This window comes from Lacerta agilis, chromosome Z (assembly GCF_009819535.1).
Source record: "Lacerta agilis isolate rLacAgi1 chromosome Z, rLacAgi1.pri, whole genome shotgun sequence".
Taxonomy (NCBI): Eukaryota; Metazoa; Chordata; class Lepidosauria; order Squamata; family Lacertidae; genus Lacerta; species Lacerta agilis.
The window spans coordinates 12941941-12964339 of record NC_046331.1 but is presented as its reverse complement, the minus strand read 5'-3'; the positions used below and the strand labels follow the sequence as shown (position 1 = coordinate 12964339).

At 46.5% G+C, this 22399-nt stretch overlaps 1 protein-coding gene across 5 annotated transcripts in view; it reads right to left on the bottom strand.

Annotated features, from left to right (window-relative positions):
- RALGDS (ral guanine nucleotide dissociation stimulator) overlaps positions 1 to 22399 on the bottom strand; it is a 92838-nt gene that overhangs the window by 42794 nt on the left and 27645 nt on the right. For 2 of the 5 annotated variants that reach the window (XM_033137084.1, XM_033137086.1), the window contains exon 1: positions 13765 to 14091. The exons of the other annotated variants lie outside the window; for them this stretch is intronic. In XM_033137084.1, coding sequence (XP_032992975.1) covers positions 13765 to 14010 — 246 coding nt within the window. In that variant the 5' untranslated portion in view covers positions 14011 to 14091. Of the gene's footprint in view, positions 1 to 13764; positions 14092 to 22399 lie in introns of those variants that run through there. 5 annotated transcript variants of the gene reach the window in all.

Sequence of the window (22399 nt, the reverse complement as noted above, 5' to 3'; positions counted from 1 at the left end):
CCACCAAACCCAACAACTACTGTATTTTTCCGTGTACCGGACGAGTGTTTTTTTGACTAAAAAATCATGTAAAAAAACTGGGGTAGTCCAATACACGGATAGTGGCATGGGGGAGGGAAGAAGTGGCAGCCGGATGGCGGGAGCGCAGCTTCCCCTGATGCCGCAGAGAGCACAGAGTGATCTGGGGGGTGTTTCTTGCCCGCAGCTGCGTTGGGGGGGGGGAAGCTGCACACCGCCAGTCAGTTCACTGGCAGGAGCGCAACTTCCCCCAATGCCGTGGCGCGCGGGAAACGATCTAGGGAGTGTTTTGTGCCCGTAGCTGCGTGGGGGGAGAGGCTCAACAACTTTGGGCCATCTCCCCTCATTTCCCTAAAATTGAGTCCCCCAAAATGGGGGGAGGGGGTCTTATACATGGGGGCATCTTATAGATGGAAAAATACGGTATCTCTCTAGTCCTTATGACTAGAATATTAATTTTTAGTGCAAGGGCCATAGCTCAGAGGTAAAGCATAAGCTTTGCATGCAGAAGGTCCCAGGTTCAATTCTCAGCACCTCCAGGTCAGGCTGGGAAGACCCCCTGCCTGAAACCCCTGAGAGCCACTGTCAGTCAGTGTAGACAATACTGAGCTAGATGCAGGGGCGTAGCAAGGGGGTGGGGGGTGGGCCGCCCCGGGCAGCGCCCTGCTGGGGGTGACACTTAGGGTGGTGGCCCCGCCCCCCTGGGCTTAATTTTTTAAAAATAAATTAAATTTTTATTTTTAGGCTATTTTCAGCACTGCCGAAAATAGTCCCCCCCTTCCAGCGGCTTTTTCCGCCGCGGCATGGAGGCAAGGGGCGGGCCAGCGAGGAGGCTTGTCACCCCTCCTCGCTGGCCTGCCCCTCTCCCTGCCCCGACTTGTGCAGAGACTCCCGAAGCCGCCGCCCGGCACCCCGTCGTGCAGCGGCCGTGGCACAAAGGGGTGCTGCCGCCAGGTGGCGGCTTCAGGAGTCTTTGCATCCCGCAGACTCCCGAAGCTTCCCGCCCCGGGCAGCCAAGGGGCTAGAAACGCCCCTGGCTAGATGGACCATTGGTCTCTGGACTCAGCAGGAGGCAGTTTCCAATGTTCCTAAATGAGAGTAGGGAAGTGAAAGGAGAGAGAAGACACTGGACACTGGCTGCATAAGAGTTCAGACCACTGGGCCCACCTAGCAAAGTACTGTCCACACTGACTGGCAGTGGCTCTCTCAGGTTTGGGGAAGAGGTCTTTCCCAGCCTTACCTGGAGATGCAATTGGGGACCGAACCTCGGGCCTTCTGCAGGGAAAGATGCTCTAAGCGCTAAGCTACAACCTGTCCCCTGATAACAATATCATCAGTGTGACACATGACTCTGGCTGGAATTCCACTTCCCATAATGCAACGCTTCCTGGGGAATTGCACACCCTGTCCCTTGTAGCTCAGCCGGCATTGCATCCAAAATCCGTTCCCTAGCAACACGCTTCCCCTCTTTTCTCCTGGATCTCGGAGAGCTGCAACAAGCTTTTAAGAGCAACAGCCTTGCAAAGGGGTGGGGGTTGGGTAGCAGAATACAGCCATGCAAAGGAATAGGAAACCAGAAACCCTTCCAAAATACTAATTGGGTGATATAGCAAACCTGCAACCTCTCCAAAATGCTAAACTTGCTGAGGGAGGGCAGAAATAGAAACAAGACCATTTAAAGCAGAATTTATTTATCTGCTTGCATTTATATCCCATTTATTTCCCTCCAAGCAGCTCAAACTGGCATGAATAGCTTTCTTCTGCCCCATTCTATCATCACAACAACCCTGTGAGGTAGGTCAGGCTGAGACTGAGTGACTGGCCCAAGATCACCCATTGAGCTTCATGGCTGAGTGGGGATTGAACCCTGGTCTCCCTGGTCATGGTCTGACACTCTAGCCACTGAATAACAAAGGATAAAGATTTGTACATGATTTTCAAGCAGACTGAGAGTGCTACTTGAGGATTTTCCTGTTCCATGCCCCAGAACCCCCCCACCCCTTTTTTTCCCTCTCTTAACCCTCCCCGGGAGCTGAAGCGCACAACAGCTGACACACAACTGCACCAAATCAACACAACGCTCCTTTTGTTTCCTCCACTGAGGGATATCTTCTGCTGCTCGCGGCCTAGTAAACAGCTCGTTCCATCCTCCCTTCCCAGCTTTAGGAGATGAGGTTTGGCCTCAGGAGTCCCCCACAGGACAGAAATAAGAATTCCAAAGCAAACAGAAATACAGGCAGAGATGAGATCTTCTAAGGCGGAGGACTTGATCCACACACCCAAAAGAGTAATTTGTGAGGAGGGGAGGGGTGGCATATTTTATTTATTTATTTTTTAACTCCCCCCCCCCAATCTTAAATTCCGTTTGTCCCTCCCTCATTCCTACAGCAAAATCTGAAAACTGCACCTGCTCCTGCTGCAAGATGGCACTGAAAGCCAGTGGTAGTGTAGTGTAGTGGTAGTGTAGTGTAAGAGTTGTTGGAATTGACCGCCTCGGAAGGTGGTGAATTCTCCTTCCTTGGAGGTTTTTAAGCAGAGGTTAGATGGTCATCTGCTAGGGATGCTTTAGTTGAGATTCCAGCAATACAGGGGGTTGGAATAGCTGACCCTTAAAATCCCTTCCAATTCTCCAATTCTATGATTCTATGCTGACAACACTTAGATTCATTCCCAAGCAGCAGGGCAAGTCCTATCATTTGGCAGCCGAGACGGGGAGCAGGGTATCTCCAGTAAAGGGGGGGGGGAGAGGAGAGAGGAGAAGCCTCTCAAGACCAAATCTGCAAGGCCACTTTCAAAATACAATACAGAACTAAAATACTTTTGATTTGGAAACAACCAAAGGGATCTGCAACAAAATGTTGAAGCATGGAAGGCTGCTAATCAGTACACCACACTGGCTCTTATTGTGGGGGTGCCTTTACACCTTAGGTTTCTTCTCTCCTACCCATTATTTAGACTTCCTGAGCATCCAAACTTCCATTTTGCCTATGTAAGTTATTCAGCATTCGGAGATTCTAGCCTGTTAGCAAATGCAGCATTATCAGGGCATCCAAAAGACTAAGACTTATGGATGGTCCCAGATTAAGCGAAAGCCTGTTTGCATTTGGAAAGGCACCAAGGAAGGGGATCGGGGACAGGGCCGTCTTAAGGGGATCGGCCGCCCTGGTGCGACGATCCCTCGGCGCCCCCAGTGGGCCGCCTCTCCGCCCACCTCCCTCCCGCGCTGGCCGCCCCTCAGGAGGGGGGGTGGGCGAGCGGGAGATGAGGGGCGTGGCGCTGCAAGCAGGCCGCCCTCCGGAGCCCCAGCTGGAGCTCTGGGAAGGGCGCACAAAGCCCCGCGCCGCTCCAGCGCCACGCCCTCATCCCCCGAGGGGTGGCCAGCGCGGGAGGGAGGTGGGCGAGCGGGGGATGAGGGGCGTGGCGCTGGAGCGGCGCGGGGCTTTGCACGCCCTTCCCAGCGCTCCAGCTGGGGCTCCGGAGGGCAGCCGGCTTGCTACTTGCCCGCCGGCGCGGGTTGGGGAGGGGGCGCCTGGTATGCCGGCGGGCTCGCGGGGGCGCCCCTGGGGGGCCTGGCGCCCTGGTGCACCGCGCCACCCAGCCCCTACGATGAGACGGCCCTGATCGGGGAAATGGTTTGGTTCCCAGAAATGCTGATCCAGTCTTAAATCCTATTTGGAAACGAAAACAAAAACTCCAATCTGGTTAGCGCACCCAGAAAGGTATTGTGCACTTCTATGGAAACCTAGTGGGGACAATTGTCGAGAAACACGAAGCTGATGCAAAAGCTCCTTCCAAACTCCATCCTCCAAACTCTGTCCAGCAACTTGACAGAGAACTCCTCACTGTGAGTGACAGGTCTCCCTTGGCACACCTTTCTTGGGAAGAAGGAGCCAGCTCCTAGTCCACTGTGCTGTGATGTCACTAAGGGGATTTTAAGAGTCTGGATTTAAATTATCTTACCGGGGTGGGCACCCTCTGTTTATATGCAAGAATGTATCATTTTTAAAAATATGACCACCTGGACCCTACTGCACTTGGGGACCCTCCTGCTCAGTTTGCTCAACGCAGCCCCTGTGTGCCCCTAATGTGATGGCACTATTACCCCTCTAGGAAATGTCAAGAGGTGACATTTGCTCTCTGGATTGTAAACTGGAGTTGGGTGGGGATGAGTCTGGGAGCTGAGAAGCATTCCTGGCACTAAGCCACCCATGCAGGGGCAGATAAGTCTGAGAAATAAAAGGGCATTAATTCAATGAGCAAAGGCAGGTGGAAGTCTACCCATGAGGTTTCCCGCTGTGTCTCTGTCTGATGTATTGCCCTGAGGCATGTTCCTTTCCAATCAGCCTCTGCTAGATGAGGGTTAGCCTGTTGAATCTCCACAATGGGATTGCTCAACTGAAATCCCCTCACAATGGGACTGTTCAATCGTTACTAACAACTTGACATGACAGAATGACCCGCCTTCAGATGTGACTTTCTGTAAAGTCTCTTCATGAGTCATTGCTATACGGAATTCCTCCTAATCCCAAAGCATATCCCAAACGGAGCAAATCACGCAGAAATACATAAGAGTGGGTGATTCTCCTTTGGGATGTGTTGCAGAAGCAGATTCTTTTTGAGTCAACAAGTGAGAAAACTACTGTAAAACTAGTCAATCCCCCCCAAAACCCATTTAGTGTACATTTGAGATGCAAAGTAGAACACAGTAGCAATAGGACAAGAGTTTAAATTTTAAACACTTTTTTTTTTGGCTGCTCTTAAGGTCACAGTTTAAGGACTACAAACTTGTTTTTAAAAACTAAAATGAAAGCCATTATTATTCTCAGAATCCATTTCTGTGTCTTCCCACCAACATGAAATTGTGGCACACTCACAGCACCCTGGGCTCAGCTGTGGGAAGATAAATGGTCCTGTAGATAAACAGTGCCTTAATCTGTATTGTTACTAGGGTATCCATTTAGTAAAATCAGGATCACACAGATTAAGGAGCCGCTCCAGATTTAAAATGCCTCAGTCCTTAGAGTTCAACTTCTTAGCTTGTTTCAAAACAGGCAGTCTTAATCTTCTACATACGCCTAATCCTTCAGAGGAGAGGCCTGCAAGAAAATCAAAATGACTTATTTGGCAAAGCAAAGGCTTTAGGTTACCTTGTTTGGGTGACAAAGAGTGTTTGTGTGGGTAGGTAGGTAATCTGGACAGAGATAAACTACCGTAACTACTGTCTATGCTCTAGGTTAGATTACTGCAGCGTGTTATACGTAGGGCTGCCTCTGAAGACAGTTCGGAAACTTCAGCCGGTGCAATATTTGGTGGGCAGACTGCTCACCAAGGGAAGATGGTTTGGGCATATTACACTGATCCTGACCCAACTAGCTGCCAATTAAGCTTCTGGGCCCAACTCAAAGTGCTGGTTTTCACCTACACAGTAAAGCCTTAAACGGCTCAGAACCACAATACCTCAAGGACCTCCCAATATGAACCCGATATTAACAACCACAATCTCCCTCTCAAGGACTGAGATACAGGAATCAAATTTGATGTGCATGTTCGGAATACAATTCTGCACTTCAAGCTCATACACCTATTTTGACCTCTCACACCCATTTGCAAGAGTGCAGAGAAAGAAGCGCAGACATCGAAACACCTGAAAGGAAATCCTGTATCTGAGAAAGACAGAGAGAGAAGGTAACTTGTGGATTGGTAAAACTATGAATATGTCCCCAAGGTAAATGAAGAGAGGAAGAGATAGGTAGATAGAGAGTTTATTTTATATTTCACTTTATAAAGAATATAAAACAGAGAGAGCAATTATTAAAAGATGAAAAACAAAACTATAAAATGAGTACAGTTGCACATGCAATAAAATAACAGTGCAAGTAAAAGAATATCAACCCTTATCAGATTATTAAGCCAAGGTGAATATCTGGGATGCTCTCAGACTGTCAGTTTTGCCAGCCAAACTTTAAACAGGATATTTCAAACTCACATTTGCATTCTGATGTCATATTGTCTCTTTCTCTCCCCCCCCCCGCCCGTCTCTTACACAGTGTGTCTCCATTTATATTTTGTGTGTCCATCAATGTCAGGAAGTGCTAAAAGCATTTTTGTTTAGGCTAGCCTAGACAAAACGTATGTAGAACATTGATGTGCATGTTTTAATCTCATTTTAGTTCACTACTGGTTTTAATTTTCTGAATGTTTTTAAAAGTCGTTTTTAAACTGTTTTTACAATTTCATTCCCCCCCCCCTTTTCTTGTAAACCCATTTGAGGTTTTTTTTTTATACAGTCAATCAGTGTTTTAATTTTATGAAATAAAAAAAATTTTAAAATGTGTTCTTGTAAGAATGTGTAAATATATGAGATTTTGAATTCGAAGTTGCAATTGCATCAGATTTTTCACACAAAAACATAGAGTGAGTTGTATCCAACAAAATGCTACCCAGAGTAGACCTATTCAGATAAATGAACCTAAGCCAGCCATGTCCATCCATTTCAATGCATTTACTCTGTGTAGGACTACCAATGGATACAACTCTCTCTCTCTCTCTCTCTCTCTCTCTCTCTCTGTGTGTGTGTGTGTGTGTGTGTGTTTTACAGAAAGATTTCTTAATGTCAAATTTTTCACATAAAAATACATACGAAAAACAGTGGAGGGTTGATTGGTTTTGAATTCAAATTTGCAAAACGGGTTGTTTCTTGTGAGAGATTGTTTTGTGTGAGAGAGGGACAAAGAAAGAGTGTGGGTCTGTTTGTGTATATATTGTATCTTTGCCAAGCTTAGATAAGTACTTCTCACCTCTGCTTAAAAAAACATTTCATGCCTCTGTCCATGACAATCCCACACACCCCTAGCATTGATCTGGGGCAGGGTGGTCGAACACTGTTGCCCACAAGGCAAGAGTACATGGGGGGGGGGACACTTGAAAACCCACCAGTGGGGAGAGACAGGTGCCAAATTACCAGGCCCAGCCTTTTGATTGGTCGGTGCACGACTTGGTGAGGCCTCTTTGCCTGGGGCTCTGGAGGGCAGGTGAGCTGCCCTTTGGAGAGTACACTTGACTATTCTAAATTATTATTATATTTATTTATTTATACCCCATCTTTTTATCCTGACAAGGACTCAATGTCCCTGAAAGGGCTCAATCTATTAATTATACACATTCAATTGAATACACAGGTGAAACTCAAAAAATTAGAATATTGTGGAAAGGTTCATTTCTTTCAGTAATTCAACTTAAAAGGTGAAACTAATATATGAGATACACTCATGACATGCAAAGCGAGATATGTCAAGCCTTTATTTGTTATAACTGTGATTATTATGGCGTACAGCTGATGAGAACCCCAAATTAACAATCTCAACTTTGGGGTTTTCATCAACTGTATGCCATAATCATCACAATTATAACAAAGAAGAAGAAGAGAAGAGTTTGCATTTGATATCCCGCTTTTCACTACCCGAAGGAGTCTCAAAGCGGCTAACATTCTCCTTTCCCTTCCTAAAAAAGGTTTGACATATCTCGCTTTGCTATCTCATATATTAAACTCCAGTAGCTAATAAAAACAGTTGCTTACATAAATTGACTTTTCCACAATATTCTAATTTTTCGAGTTTCACCTTTATTAAGTGTGTATATTAAATAATATTAACTATATGAGGAACACTTTAATTGACAGCGGTCTGTGCGGCCCACGGATTCTGTTTCAAAGTACAGTACCCTTGTCTATCCTGGAGCATTGTGGGAAATTTAAAGAGTGGCAAAGCCTGGCTATTCTCTGCTGTTCAGGAGGCTGCACTCTTGGCCACCAGGAACAACTGACAGAGGAAGCAGGGGCCACATTTTGCCCAAGCCCCCCCCCCCCACTGCAGCCTGGAACTGGGTACAGTGTTCCCCATGAAGCTCCCTGATACTAAATACACTGCACACACCATCCATCAAATATGACAGGATAGGGTGGCAGAGGGGAGAGGAGACTCCACAGAGGGGAACTCCTGAACACTCATCACACTTCCACCTTGTACTCAACCGAGTTGGTTCTGCATTTATTTATTAAAAGAAGAAGAGGTTATTTGCGGACACTCCTGACAAAAAGCTGCTGCAAGCCTGTGCAGATCAGGCCCCTGGGGCAATTTCTGCCGCCTACATCCCTGGTAATTAACAGGACAGATTACTTGTGCTCCCCCCCTTTTTTTCTTAATTTCCATCTGGGGCCTGCAGAGCTTTTTGTTATTTAAAAATAAACTGTTGCCTCTCTGCCATGTGGGAGAGTCTGTGCCTCCATGCCCAACCCACTAGGCCCCACGTGCTGATAGGCAGCAAACTCTGAGTTTCAAAATCAGGAGGGAAGGGAATTACAGAACTAATTAAAGTTTATTAGCAGCGCAAAGTCTAGAGGTTAAGAGTGCCAGCCTGGGACCTGAGAGACCAAGGTTCAACCCCCCCCCTCAGCTTTGATGACCAAATCAAGCCTTCATATTTATACCTCCAATTACAAAACACTGGTGGAAGGGAGCGTGCAGACCACAAGATGCTGCCTTTTGTCCGCTTGTGAGATTTTCTGTGAGCTTCTGGCCAACCACCGGTAGAGACTGGAGGCAGTGCTAGATGAACCCTAAGTATGATCCAGCAAGGCATTTCTTAATCCATGAAAGCACAATTGAAGATACATTGAAAAGTGCAAAGCACAGCTGGGGCAGAAAGGGTTCAGGAGGACTGCATTTAATGCAGCCTCCCATGGAATCCTGGGAACTGTAGTTTATCTCTCAAAGAGCTACGGCTCCCGAAACATTTAACAAATGACAGTTCCCAGGATTCTTGGGTGTGGGAGAAATGTGCTTTAAATATAAGGTGTGTACACAGCCCAAGAGAAAACATGATTTTCTTAAAAACCATAAGTAGCTACCATGGCCACATTTGCACCATACATTTAAAGCAGTATCATTCTAAAGAGTTGTGGCTTTCCCCCAAAGAATTCTGCAAGCTGTAGCTTACTGAAGGTGCCAAGAGTTGTTAGGAGTTGTTCTCCTCACAGAGCTTCAATTCTCAAAAGTGGCTTAACAATTGACTCTGGGAATTAATTGTAGCTCTGTGAGAGGCTAACAACACCCCCCCCCCACTCAGCACCCTTCACAAACTACAGCTCCCAGAATTCTTTGGTGGAAGGCATGACTGTTTAAGATGGTATCATAGTGCCTTAAATGTATGGTATGAATGTAGCTCTATACTTGCCCAATGTTAGCAGAACACAATTCCTTTCCTGACTGCAAGGAGAAGGAGGTATGGTGGTCTGGAATGACTGCACCACCCTTTCAATCATTATTTCCTTGCAATGGAGGAAGTTGAAAAGCTCAGGCTCCCCCCCCCCCCCATCCTACCCAACTTTCCTGGCCTCTCTTCTGAAACCACACCTCTCAAGGCTCCTCCTAGCCCAGTGAAGGAAATCTGGGAGGTTGAAATACTTTTTTGCCAGACATGAAATGAGAAACAGATGATGGATTTTCTCTTGCTCCAACCTCCAAGAGAATGAAACCAGGGGTGGTGGGTGGCAGCCTTGTGTGCATAGGAAACTGGATCTGGTTTATTAACTCTTTGCAAAAAGTTTGGAGAAGGGAAGCAATTAAGATAAAAGCCCTGTGTCCCAAGAAAGAAGAAAGCTCGTTCAATATAGCATCAGTGTCATAGGAAGAACTGTTTCACACTGGCTGGCAACAGCTCTCCAGTTGCAAGCAGGCGACCATCCCAGCCTAACACAGGGGTGCCAGGCATTGAGCCCAAGACATTCCGCATGCAAATCATGCGTCCTGCTGCTGAGCTATTGCCTATCCCCTAAAATAAAGTAAGATTCTAATCCTTACTGTTTTGAAGAATTAAACAGGCTGAATTAAATAGGAGCATAGGAAGCTCTCTTAGACTGAATCAGACCATTGGTCCATCTAGTACTGTAGTACATTGGCAGGCAGTACATTGTACATCTAGTACATTGGCATCTAGTACATTGGCAGGCAGTGGCTCCCAAGTGCTTCAAACAGGAGACCTTCCCTGCTTTACCTGGGGATGCCAAAAATTGAGCCTGGGGCCTTCTGCATGCATAGCAGATGCTCTACAGCTGAGTTACACACACAAGTACAGGTGAATCTCGAAAAATTAGAATATCGTGGAAAGGTTCATTTCTTTCAGTAATTCAACTTAAAAGTTTAAACTAATATATGAGATAGACTCATGACATGCAAAGCGAGATATGTCAAGCCTTTATTTGTTATAATTGTGATGATTATGGCATACAGCTGATGAGAACCCCAAATTAACAATCTCAACTTTGGGGTTTTCATCAGCTGTATGCCATAATCATCACAATTATAACAAATAAAGGCTTGACATAACTCGCTTTGCATGTCATGAGTCTATCTCATATATTAAACTCCAGTAGCTAATGAAAACAATTGCTTACATAAATGGACTTTTCAACGATATTCTAATTTTTCGAGTTTCACCTGTACACCGAGCTATTGACAGGGGCCTAGACTGTCCTGTAATGGAATGTCACAGAGACTGTGGTGCTCCCACAGTCGACGGATACAGATGTTTGGACATAAGTCACGACCCACCCAGCAAAGGATTTTCTCCGCATTGGAAGAAGATGCTACAGGCTGTCTCCAAATCCCTGGTCAAGTCGGAGAGCTTTAGGCAAGCAGCTCCAAGGAGAACAGAAGGCACAAAAATGGTTCGCTACAGGAAGCCCACTGTCATCCATTAAATCTTTTAAAGGCGCCAGATCTGCGCTTCTCACCACAGAGAGCGCCTCTCCTAATAGATGCTCAAACCTGGCAGCTTGCCAACCGCACAGATAATTGCTTGACTAGTTGAGACCAAAGTGATCATGTGAGCAGGAAGGAATTGCAGATATTGGTGGAAGATGGAAAGGGAACAACAAAGATCATCTGCCCGGCCAGTGACCCTTTTGCTGCACACACATCACACATTTAAGCACCTCTCTATATATATTTTAAAAATCGTGGGAATTATAGTTTCACTGTCTTCACTTTTACCTGAAATTCTTGCAAATTGAGGATTGTGATGTGGCATTACAAATCCTCCAGTGGGAGCTGCATGTTGACAGCCTTATGTTTTTATTAGAGGGAGACAGAGATAAACCAATTGTGTATTTTGTAAAGGGGAATTTCTGTAGCTCATTGGTAGCTCATCTGTTTTGCATGCAGAAAGTTCAATTCCCAGCATTTCCAAGTAGGGCCTGGGACCCCCTGCCTGAAACCCTGGAGAGCTGCTGCCTGGCAGTGCAGACAATAATGAGCTAGATTAACCAAGGAACTTGATATAGTCAGTAATATGAAGGACTTCACTTTCATATTTACTGATAGAATAAAATAAAATCCATGAGAGGCCTCCCTACTGTCAGCAAGTTCAAATGTTAAGTCATTTTCTATACAGGCAACTCCCCATTTACACACATTCAAGGCAAGTGCAACAGCGCATGCGTGCACTGCAGCAATCCTGAAAATAGCACAAAGGGGCAAAGATTGCCCTTAAAGAGTGTGAAAATGGCAAGAAAATAGCACCTAGCAATCCCAGGAGCCTTTTGCACCAACATTTGAGGCCTGTGGAGAGTTGGGAGTTTGAGCAAGGAGGTTTGGAAAGAGCGACTAGTGGATTTGATGGATTTTTAAAAAAGGTTTTTCAAGGGCTTCCAGAGGTTTAGAGGGTGTTTGCAGGCTTTTTCAATGTTGTTCCCAATACTGTATACACAATTTCAATTAATGCACGGTGGCTAACCCCCATGTAAATGGGGAGTTGCCTGCACTACATCATTCGTTCATTCATTCATTCATAAGGTTATGAATTTCCATCATATCCTCCCTCATTCTATTAAAACCCAAAACCCAAATGTAGGGAAAGTGCCCCCACCCCATTTGTATGATGTGCCACAATTTCAGGTGACATTGTACAGGACAGGAACATGGGATGCTTCCCTTGCACAGAGTCAGGTCGTTGGTGTTATCTAGTTCAATACTATCCACTCTAATTGGCAGCAGCTGTCCAGGATTTCAGGCAGGGGACACTTTGCCAACCTCACTTGGAGATGTCAGGAAATGAACTTGGTACCTTCTGCATGCAAACCAGCTGCTCTACCAATGGGAAACAGCCTCTTCTCATAAGAACAGAGTAAGATTATAGTGCTCATCATTCTGAATATCCAGAGTCAAACCACTGGTAAACCTAACTCAGTATTGTCTGCACTGACTGGCAGCAGCCCTCCGGGGCTATAGGTAGGAGGTTATTCCCAGCCATACCAGATGCCAGGGTTTGATACTGGGACTTTCTGCATGCATTCAGAATAACATAAGAAGGTACAGTACCTTATACTGAGTTCAATCACTGGACAATTTAGTTCAGTAGACAATTCAGTTCAGTACTGTCTACACTGACTGTCAGCAGCTCTGAGATTTCAGACCAGGTATCTCTCCTAGGGATTGCAGGGATTGAACCAGTGACCTTCTGCATGTAAAATAGTGTCCTCACCATATAATAATCAGTGGTATACTACCATGAATGCTGCATTTTATTGTACATATAATGGGATCAGTGCTCCTTATGCATGCACATTTTTCACAGCATCCTCAACACACTGTTGGCCTAAAAATACTAACCTGAATCTCTCCCCACACCTTTAATCTAGATTTACTTTTTCCATGGGAACTCCTATACAGTACAGTAAAATAAAATCCTGTTGCTAGTGGCCTACAGTATTTGCAATATCCAAAGTAACTGGAGTGGCTACATTAACACACACAACACACCCCTGTCTGGAAGCACCCACTGCTGTCATGGCAAAAAGCCACCGAAACTGCCTCTTAAATCTGCCAAATATTTCAATAATGCAATCTAAATTAGAAGCACCATCGTTTTGTGGCATAAGTTAAACAACGAGTAGTGTGAAAGGAAGTTGCAGTCCACTTAAACCTGCCTCGCAGGGTTGTTGTTAGGATAAAATGGGGAAAGAGGCAGAGAATGACCCATATACTCGCTCATGCACACCAGTAATGATACAGATTAACACCATAAATTTAAAGCCCCACCAACACACATTTAAAACGTAGGACTTCCTGCAAAGAACCCCGAGAACCTCGCCAAGCTACAATTTCCAGCATCTTTAAATTACAATTTTCAGGATTCTTTGTGAGGAGCCAGCTGCTTCAAATAGGTTTTAAATGTATGTATATGGAGTGGATTCAGAAACGGACCTAAATTACCAGTCTTAAGACAAAAAGTAAGGGCCCTCCTTTTATCTCCTCCTAAAGAAGCTACTTTCAAACAGCTTTTGTTCGTGGGACCCCCAAGTTCTAGCACAGCGCTCCATTCACCCTTCCGCGTGCCCACGCATAACATCAGGACTAGAAAACTTGGGAGTTTGCGGTCGCGGTATAAAATAGGGGAGAGGGATGCGGTCAGGCTTCACCTCTAAATTAAACATCAGTCTTGGAAACACGGCGGAACGCGGAGGGAAGAGAACTAGTCGTCTGGTTGGGAGCCCGTTACTACAAGCCTCCGCACGCTTTTACTTGGGCGCACGCCCCATTGAGCGGAGGCTTACTCCCGAGATAGCACGCACAGGATTCGTCTGGGGCGTAATTTCAGGTAAAATTCATGCAAGGCGAGCCAGACACGCCGTATAATCTAATCAACCCGCCACCTCCATCCACCCCACCCCCCAACACTTTGGGGCTTTACCTCCAGCGGGGGCAGGTCAGGATCCAGCTGCGTGAAACTGTGCAAGACGACAGGGCTGGTGCTCTCGGCCGCCACTTCCAGCCTCACCCCGTCCCACAAGCTCCGGAGCCGCCGGGAGCCTTCGAACATTTTCTCCGGGCTGAGGATGCCGCCGCGTCCGCCGCCTCCTCCTGCTGCGGTGGCTGCGGCAGCGGCTGCTTTGGGGCGTTCATCCTGCAGGAGCTCTGACCACATGAGGTTCACCATGGAGCGGCGAGACGTGAGGGTTCAACTCCTGCTAACTTTCCATTATACTGAGGTAGAGGAGGAGGAGGGGCGTCAGTTCACGGGCTCGGGAGGGTCCCTCGAGGGGCAAACTACGTGCACCTTGGGCTTGGGAGAGAGAGAGCGCGCGCTCTTTGCGCCTTTACGCCTTTCCTCCCCACTGGAGCTCAGCGGCAAAGCGGCTCCTTCTCAGTCATCATTCTCCACACTGGGGAAATTTGATCCGCCCACTCACAAGCCCTGATGTCACCCGCTTGGAAAGGGGCGGAGAGAGAGTGAGAGAGCAAGATTGAAAAGGCGGTGTGGTGATGGTAGGGAGGCAAGCGAAAGCGGAACCAGAGCTTAGAGGTTTTTCCTCTTCTCATTCCCCTCCCGCTTGGAAGAGGCTAGGAAAGAAAGCAGGCGTGCCCTCTGCAGGCCGAGAGGGGAAGCGCCGCTGGAACTTTATTAATGTACAGTATTATTATTTTGCACAGAGAGAGAAACGTTTATAATCCTAATATTAGTATTAACCACAACCTCACTCGTTCACTCACAGAAGCTGTGGCACTTTAAAAGGCTCAAGGATTTATTGCGGCGGCTGCTTTGCGCGCAGATGAATTGGAGGGTTATCACTGTGGCTTGGCAAATAGACACGGGTTTATTGGGAAGTAGGGTGGAGGGTAAACAAACAGAGGGGCCCGAAAGGCCATCAGATGCAACGGAGGGGAGGCCCGTGACACGTGTAGGCAAAGCTCAAGTGTATACAAGATAAGCAGTTCTTAAATAAAGAAAAAACAGGCCTCCTATTTGCAATTCCTCCCCACCCCCACCCCCACCCTGAGACTAAGGATAAGATTTCACATCTCAGAGCAAGCCTGGATTCTTAAGGCACAGAAAGACGATGCTAACAATAAATCTGGAAGTCGTTAAAGGTACAACACGGCTGTTTGTTACTTGATCTGCAGCAGACTAATAGGACAACCCTACTGGAAGCAGGTGGTGTTGTTGTTAACTGCTTGGCATTATTATTGTTACTAATTATTAACAACAAATAGGAACTTCAACCAAATGTTACAACGTGGGATGCCCTGAACGAGTGCCAGCCAGCCAGTCGTGCCTCTTCCAAGATACTCCATTCCATTGTATTCCACTCCCGTATTTCCTAGTTCCCCTCGCCCCTCCAGCATTCTGCGGTTGCCGAGCACGCTTCTTATGGCTGTGTGTGTGTGAGACCCCTTCTGTTTCTCCCCCTCTCTACATATTTTCTTCTTCTGCAGACCTCGGGATTTCCCGCCGAGCCTGTGTACTATTATTTCCCTCGTTTTTCCACAGTCTGCTTATCTATGTTTACTGTTTGTATGTTGATAAATGCCAAATGAATATATATCAAAAACAAGCCGCTCCTCTAGAGAGGCCAAACTACTGGTTTCCCACAGGGAGCTGGATGCTCACTACAAGAACAGGATGCTGGACTGGATGAGCCATTGACCTGATCTAGCTGCAAGGCTATTCTTATGTTCTTATTACAGGCAGGTAGCCGTGTTGGTCTGCCATAGTCAAAACAAAATAAAAAAATAAAAAAATTCCTTCCAGTAGCACCTTAGAGACCAACTAAGTTTGTTCTTGGTATGAGCTTTCGTGGTATGTGCGCACGAAAGCTCATACCAAGAACAAACTTAGTTGGTCTCTAAGGTGCTACTGGAAGGAATTTTTTTTATTTTTTATTTTGTTTTGACATGTTCTTAGTGAGGTGCAGACTCACCAGAGTTGAGCAGGAGCTGGGAAGGGAAAGAGTTAACCAAGCTGCCGCTTGAGTAATGATGATTGATCTTGAAACTTAGCAGCCTGCTGAGATGAAGGCAGGAAATCTCTCCATTGTTTTTCCCTGTGTTTGCAGATTCCAAGAGGACAATGGGAAGGGGGCCCTCAACAAGGCGATCTGCCAGCAGCTAATCCCTGCAGCTACTGAAGGATCTAGAGACCCTCTCCCGTTGTTTGCTTCTTGCTGGGGTCTCTAACAAGACACTCACCTTAGAGACTGATTGGGTTTGTTGTGGCATAGGTGTCTGTGGGCAAAAGCAAGGTTGGATAATGGATTCCAACTCCCATGTGCGCCTGCAATGGTTAGAGAGGATGGGGTTGGAGGATGGCCACTAGTCCTGCATTCCTGACCTTGGAAAGTAGTATTCCCTAGCAGTGGGGTGTAGCGGTTAGTGCCAGACTAGGACCTGGGATATCAGGGTTCAAATTTCCACTTGGCTGTGAAGCTCGCTGGGTGACCTTGGGCAGTCACTATCTCTCTCGGCTTAACCTACCTCACAGGGTGGTTGTGGGGATTGAGAGGGAGGACTATGCATGCTGCCTTGGGCTCCTTAGAGAAAAATGTGAGCTATAAATAAACACATAAATGAGATGGAAGAATGCCTCTGTTTAGAGACATACAAAATGACTCCTATGTATGATTACCTAGGAATTATGTGTTATCATAGGCTCACTTCCCTGTATCAAAGTTTACCATTTCTTTTCTGTTATCTCAAGAAAGTTGACATTCTGAATTTTTGTCTTAGGCCACATACACATTTAAAGCACACACACCTCAAGAATCTTGGGAAGTATGTTGCAGTTCACCCCTTGCAGAACTACAATCTCCAGCACCCTTAATATAATACAGTTCCCAGGATTCTGAGAGAGCGAAATCTTTAAATATTTGGCGTGTATGCAGCCTTAAACAGTTACTAAAATCAGACCAAAGCTGGGCGCTCTCCTCTAGGTGATTCCACAAAGGAGATAAGCCCCAGTTTTAGGATTTAAAGCAGCTTAGTCCCACTGACTTCAACAAGATTAAGCCCAGATACATTGTCTTAACAAGTTATTGGATCAGGGAACTCTCCTAACTCCTCTCCCAAGCTTGGCCACTGTTTCAAGGGGTGGGTGGGTTGAGAGACATGTAGGATGAATGAATTTGTGATAAAAATTGCCCTTTGAAGTACAGCCAGAGAGCAAATCCACAAGATCCCAGGCCACCCCATGTATTTTGCCACTCCCTCTTGGCTGCACAAGGAGGAAAGTCACACGAAAATCTAAAATAACTCATGCCTTGCTGAAGGAAGGGCTGTAGCTCAGTGGCACAGCATCTGCTTTGCATGCAGAAGGTCCCAGGTTCAATTCCCAGCGTCTCCAAATAGGGCTGCGGGAGACCCATCTGAAACCCTGGAGAGCTGCTGCCAATCGGTATAGGTAATACCGAGCTAGATGGACCAACAGACTTACAAGGTAGATTCCTGTGTGTGTTTTAAAACCGTCTTTCACCTCCTGTGATATCTTCCTCTTCTTTACACCCTTCAATTTCCCTCTCTGCCTTGTGAGATACAATTGGATGGCATGTGGCATGGGAAGTGCTTCTGCCAGAAATTGGCTGGATCCCTGACTGTCCACGTATAATTCCGCCCACAAAATATAAACCCTGCCCACATTGGATAGCTCCACTGATAACAAATGTCACATGAGTTGCTTCTGGATCTGATGCAGTCTTGGATGTGGCTCCATGGGCCTTTTGCTTTGTACTGCCCACAATCCATTATGTACCTACCAGAATGAAATAATGCAGGAGTGAAGAACCTCTGACCCAGGAGGCCAAATCTGGCTCTTCAAATTTCTCGGTCTAGCCCTTGGAAGTTCCTCAAGCCATATCTTCCTTGAGTGTTTTTGCCTAGCTGGAATGCGTTCTTAAACTTTGATAAGGATTCCTGCTTTCCTGTGTGTGTGTGTGTAGAAGTTTGCTTTTGTTTAATATCTGTGTTCTGCTTTTCTATCAATAGGACCAATGCTTTGGGGGGGGAGTACTGGCACCTTCCCCCCCTCCCTACCATGTTAAAAGTGTGGCATTTACTTCATGGTGAGTACTAACACTTTTTTTCTTTTAAAAAAGAGCATTGAATAAGACAACATTTGCACTTTACAGTGGTACCTTGGGTTAACAGACGCTTCAGGTTACAGCCTCCGCTAACCCAGAAATAGTACCTTGGGTTAAGAACTTTGCTTCAGGATGAGAACAGAAATCGCGCAGCGGCAGCAGGAGGCCCCCTTAGCTAAAGTGGTACCTCAGATTAAGAACAGTTTCAGATTAAGAACGGACCTCCAGAACGAATTAAGTTCTTAACCCGAGGTACCACTGTACATTTAAAGCTCCATGATACCACATTAAACAGTCATGCCCCCCCCCCATTAAGAGTTGTTTGGAGACCCCTACTACTCTCTCAGAGCTACCATTTCCAGAGCCATTTAACAGCCAACCCCTCTTCACAGGGAACTCTGAGAACTATGGCTCTGGCAGAGGGAACAGGGGACCACCTAACAACTGCCAGTGCCATTAATAAACCACAGCTCCCAGAATCCTTTGGAGGAAGCCATGATAGTTTAAAGTGGCATCAGAGTGCTTTAAGCGCAGGGTGTGAACATAGCCTTAAACAAAAAGTAAATAAATTCTGCAAATAATTAATACAAACTCAAAAAGTTAATGTCTCATTACAAGGGAGAGAGAAAGAGAGAGAGATTCATAGCATTGTTCCAGGAACTAAGGAGCATGAGAGGGCAGGGTGAATCAGCAGCTGGCAGAGAGTTCCCTTGCTGAGACAGCACTCTAGTGGTGCTGGCTTTGCCGAGAAAAGATTATCTCTTCCCGGCTTCACCACTCATTTCTTCCTCCTCCCCGTCCCCCTTCCTGCTAACTCCTCCTCTCAACATCTTTATACGGCAGTTGTATAATCACCTATCATTGGGAGCGCAGTGAAGCAAGTTACCACTTCCACCAGCTCAGGATGGAAGGATTCATGTCAAATCCTGTTTCTGCAACACCAACTTTGTCAGGGTTGATCCCCAAAGCATGCATGCATGCACTCACTCACTCACACACACACAAAACGAAACAAAATATATAAAAAATCCTTCCAGTAGCACTTAGAGACCAACTAAGTTTGTTCTTGGTATGAGCTTTCGTGTGCATGCACACTTCTTCAGATATACTGAAACAGAAGTCACCAGACCCTTATATATAGTGAGAGGGTGGGGAGGGTTATTACTCAGAAGGGTGGTGGGAATGGGTGATTGGCTGATAGGTGTGGAAAACCTGTTGACGACTGTTAACGACTGCAATTGGTCTTACAGGAAAAGGCAAGGGGTGAGATGGCTAAAGATAGCTTTGTCATGTATAATAAGATAAGAATCCAATGTCTTTGTTCAGACCAGGTCTCTCCATGGTTTTAAGTTTGGTAATGAGTTGCAATTCAGCAACTTCTCTTTCCAGTCTATTTTTGAAATTCCTTTGTATTAAGACAGCTAATTTGAGATCTTATATAGAGATATAGATTGAAGTGTTCTCCTACTGGTTTCTCTGTCTTGTGATTCCTGATATCAGATTTATGTCCATTTGGTGTAGGGTTTGGCCTGTTTGTCCAATATAGAGAGCTGAAGGGCACACACACCACACACTTCCCTTATCCTTCGCATTGTGAACAGCCAGGATAGCCGTGTTCTGCCTGCACTATCAGAAGCAGCCAGTCAATGAATTCCAGTTGCTGGGAATCACAAGTGGGGAGACTGCTGCTGCTTGAAGGTTTCCCCTTGGGGCATCTGGTTGGCTACTGTGAGAACAGGATGCTGGACCAGATGGGTGTTTGGCCTGATCCAACAGCCAGGCTTTTTTGATGTCCTTATGATTCAGGGTGTAGCTGTTACCGTTTTCTCTTTCTGGGGCATTCTAACAGTCTCATCATATGGAAGAATGGGACTATGGATGAAGCAAAGAGCCTCATTCCAGCTTTTGGCATTACCGGTAGTTTAACCAAAAGTGGGTCTCATTCCATGTTCCACATTAATCTACATTTTAAAAATAATCCTTAGGAAAAATGTGTGTGTAAATACAGGTAACGTGAATCTCACGTCCTTTTAGGCAGCGCTTTGCGGACCTGGTTTTGGGAATGTGACATGAGGGTCTGGGAGGGTCCTAGAGCAGGGGTCAGCAACCTGCGGCCCAGGGGCCACAAGCGGCCCACAGGGGTCGTTTAAACGGCCCACAAGCCGCCCCTGAACTGAGCCACCCACTCGGCGAGTCCCCGCATGCTGCGCTGAACCGGCACAGCACAAAGCGGGGACTCACTTTCGTGGTGCCGGAAATTGCGTCTGCGTAGACGCTGAAAATCACATCTGCGCAGACGCCAAAAATCATATCTGCGCAGATGCGATCCGGCCCACAGAGCAATCTCCACGGGAGTGAACTGGCCCAGGTGAAGTAAATCTTGCTGACCCCTCTCCTAGACCCTTTGCACCTCCTTCTCAAAGCCCAGTAAGTGAGGCATCTCACTTACCTCCCACAAGATTCCCAGAGCTGTGTGTTTCCGAGTGTTCCTGGCTTTATGTGATTTTGTGTTTATGTGTGGACCCATGCATGCAAGTTATCTGTACATTCTCTTTCAAGATATGCATTTTTAATATTTATTTTGAGATACGAGTGGTTGGCAGCAGCTATTCTCATAGAACCATAATATCCCCTTGTCTGATCACTTGGAGGTAATTTCTGCTCGCTCTAGGCAAATGACTCTTAAAGCCTGCATGGTTTACCTGGAAAACCTAAGCATTAATTTGTGGGCTCTGGCACTGAACCCTGGTTGAAGAGTCAGCCCTGGATTCAATCAACCAGGCTTAACTGGCTCTAGAGCATGGGTAGGCAAACTAAGGCCTGGGGGCCGGATCCGGCCCAATGGCCTTCTAAATCTGGCCCATGGAAAGTCCGGGAATCAACATGTTCATGAGTAGAATGTGTCCTTTTATTTAAAATGCATCTCTGGGTTATTTGTGGGGCATAGGAATTCGTTCATATGTTGTTGTTTTTCAAAATATAGTCTGGCCCCCCACAAGGTCTGAGGGACAGTGGACCAGCCCCCTGCTGAAAAGCTTTGCTGACCCCTGCTGTAGAGCTTTGCTGGGTGAAAATTAACATCCCACAAACTAATGATGATCTCGCCCTACTTAACTGTGAATTCACCCAGCAGATTCTGATCCCAAACCAAAAGGATGGTCTCTGGCTCTGGCTACCTATCTGTGTAGAAAGCCACAGCACTTTGTTATGGCACCAAGACCGTCCACTGTTGCGGTAAGAACGGCATAGCCAAGCCACACTGAAGCTAGACAGGTGTGCTGTCATCAGCAACTTGCCAGGTATCCTCCCAGCTGCCATGATCTCAGCCAGCCAGGGCCCAAGAGGTATTGCTAATGATAGCTTTTTGTAAAAGTTCCTTTTATTTATAGTAACAGTTCCATTGTGTGGTGTTTGATAGCTCATTGGGTGGCTTAGGGCTTGAACCACCCTGTCTCCAAAACAGGGAGTTAAGGGACGGTTAACTCTTTTTGGGGCTGTCAGTGACGTCATGCTGTTTTGCATTATGTTTTTGTCTTATAGAGCAGGGTGGGCGGGGGAGGGGAAAACACAAATTGCAGAAGGACACAGGAAGCTTCTTTATAGATGGAGTAAGACCATTCATCTAACTAGCTCAGTATTCTGTACACTTACTGGCAGCGGCTCCTTAGGATTTCAGACAGGGCATCTCTTTCCCAGCCCTACCTGCAAATGCCACTGGGGATCAAACCTTCTGCTCTGCCACTAAATTACAGACTTCCTCCAAAAATAACAAGGTTCCAGACCTCATGGTTCTAAACAAAGGGCTAATATAAATATGAACCAGTCTTATATTGAATTAAACTAATCAGTTCATCTAGCTCAGTACTGTCAAACGCTGTCTGGCAGCAGCTCTGCAGGATTTGGAGCAGGAGTCGCTCCCACCCCTGGCCTGGAGATGCTGTTGGGGATTGAACCTGGGACATTTTGCATTCCCTTGTGGACAACCACCCAGGGGCCAGATGACCTGTGGCAGGCCAGAACAGAAGGCACATGTTGGCCAAGCAGCTAATGTGAATTTTTAACTCTTGTACGATATGTAAATTTCTGCACACACAGCTTTCTCTCTATCTTCCACCCAGGCATCCATCCTTCCAGGGGCCACATGCTAGTGGTGGGCAGGGCCAGAGGCAAAAGTGGGTGGAGCAAATAAGGTGAATTTATGAAACAGGTGAGGGGTGTGGCTCCAGAGGGGGCATGGCCTATAGACAGTCCCAAAAAGCCAGAGAGAGAGGCTGTGATGGCCACATTTGGCCCCTAGGCCTGACGTTTTCCTCTGTTTGTCCTACCAGCTTTCCTCACCCTTGCATGATGAAGTGCTCCTGCTGGAATAGGATGCTTCCTTTTATGATGTCACACTATTTTCTTATCTGGCTCACTGTCATCTATTCTAACTGGAAGTGGGTGTCTGGGGTGTCCCTGTTGCCCTTTCCAGTGAAC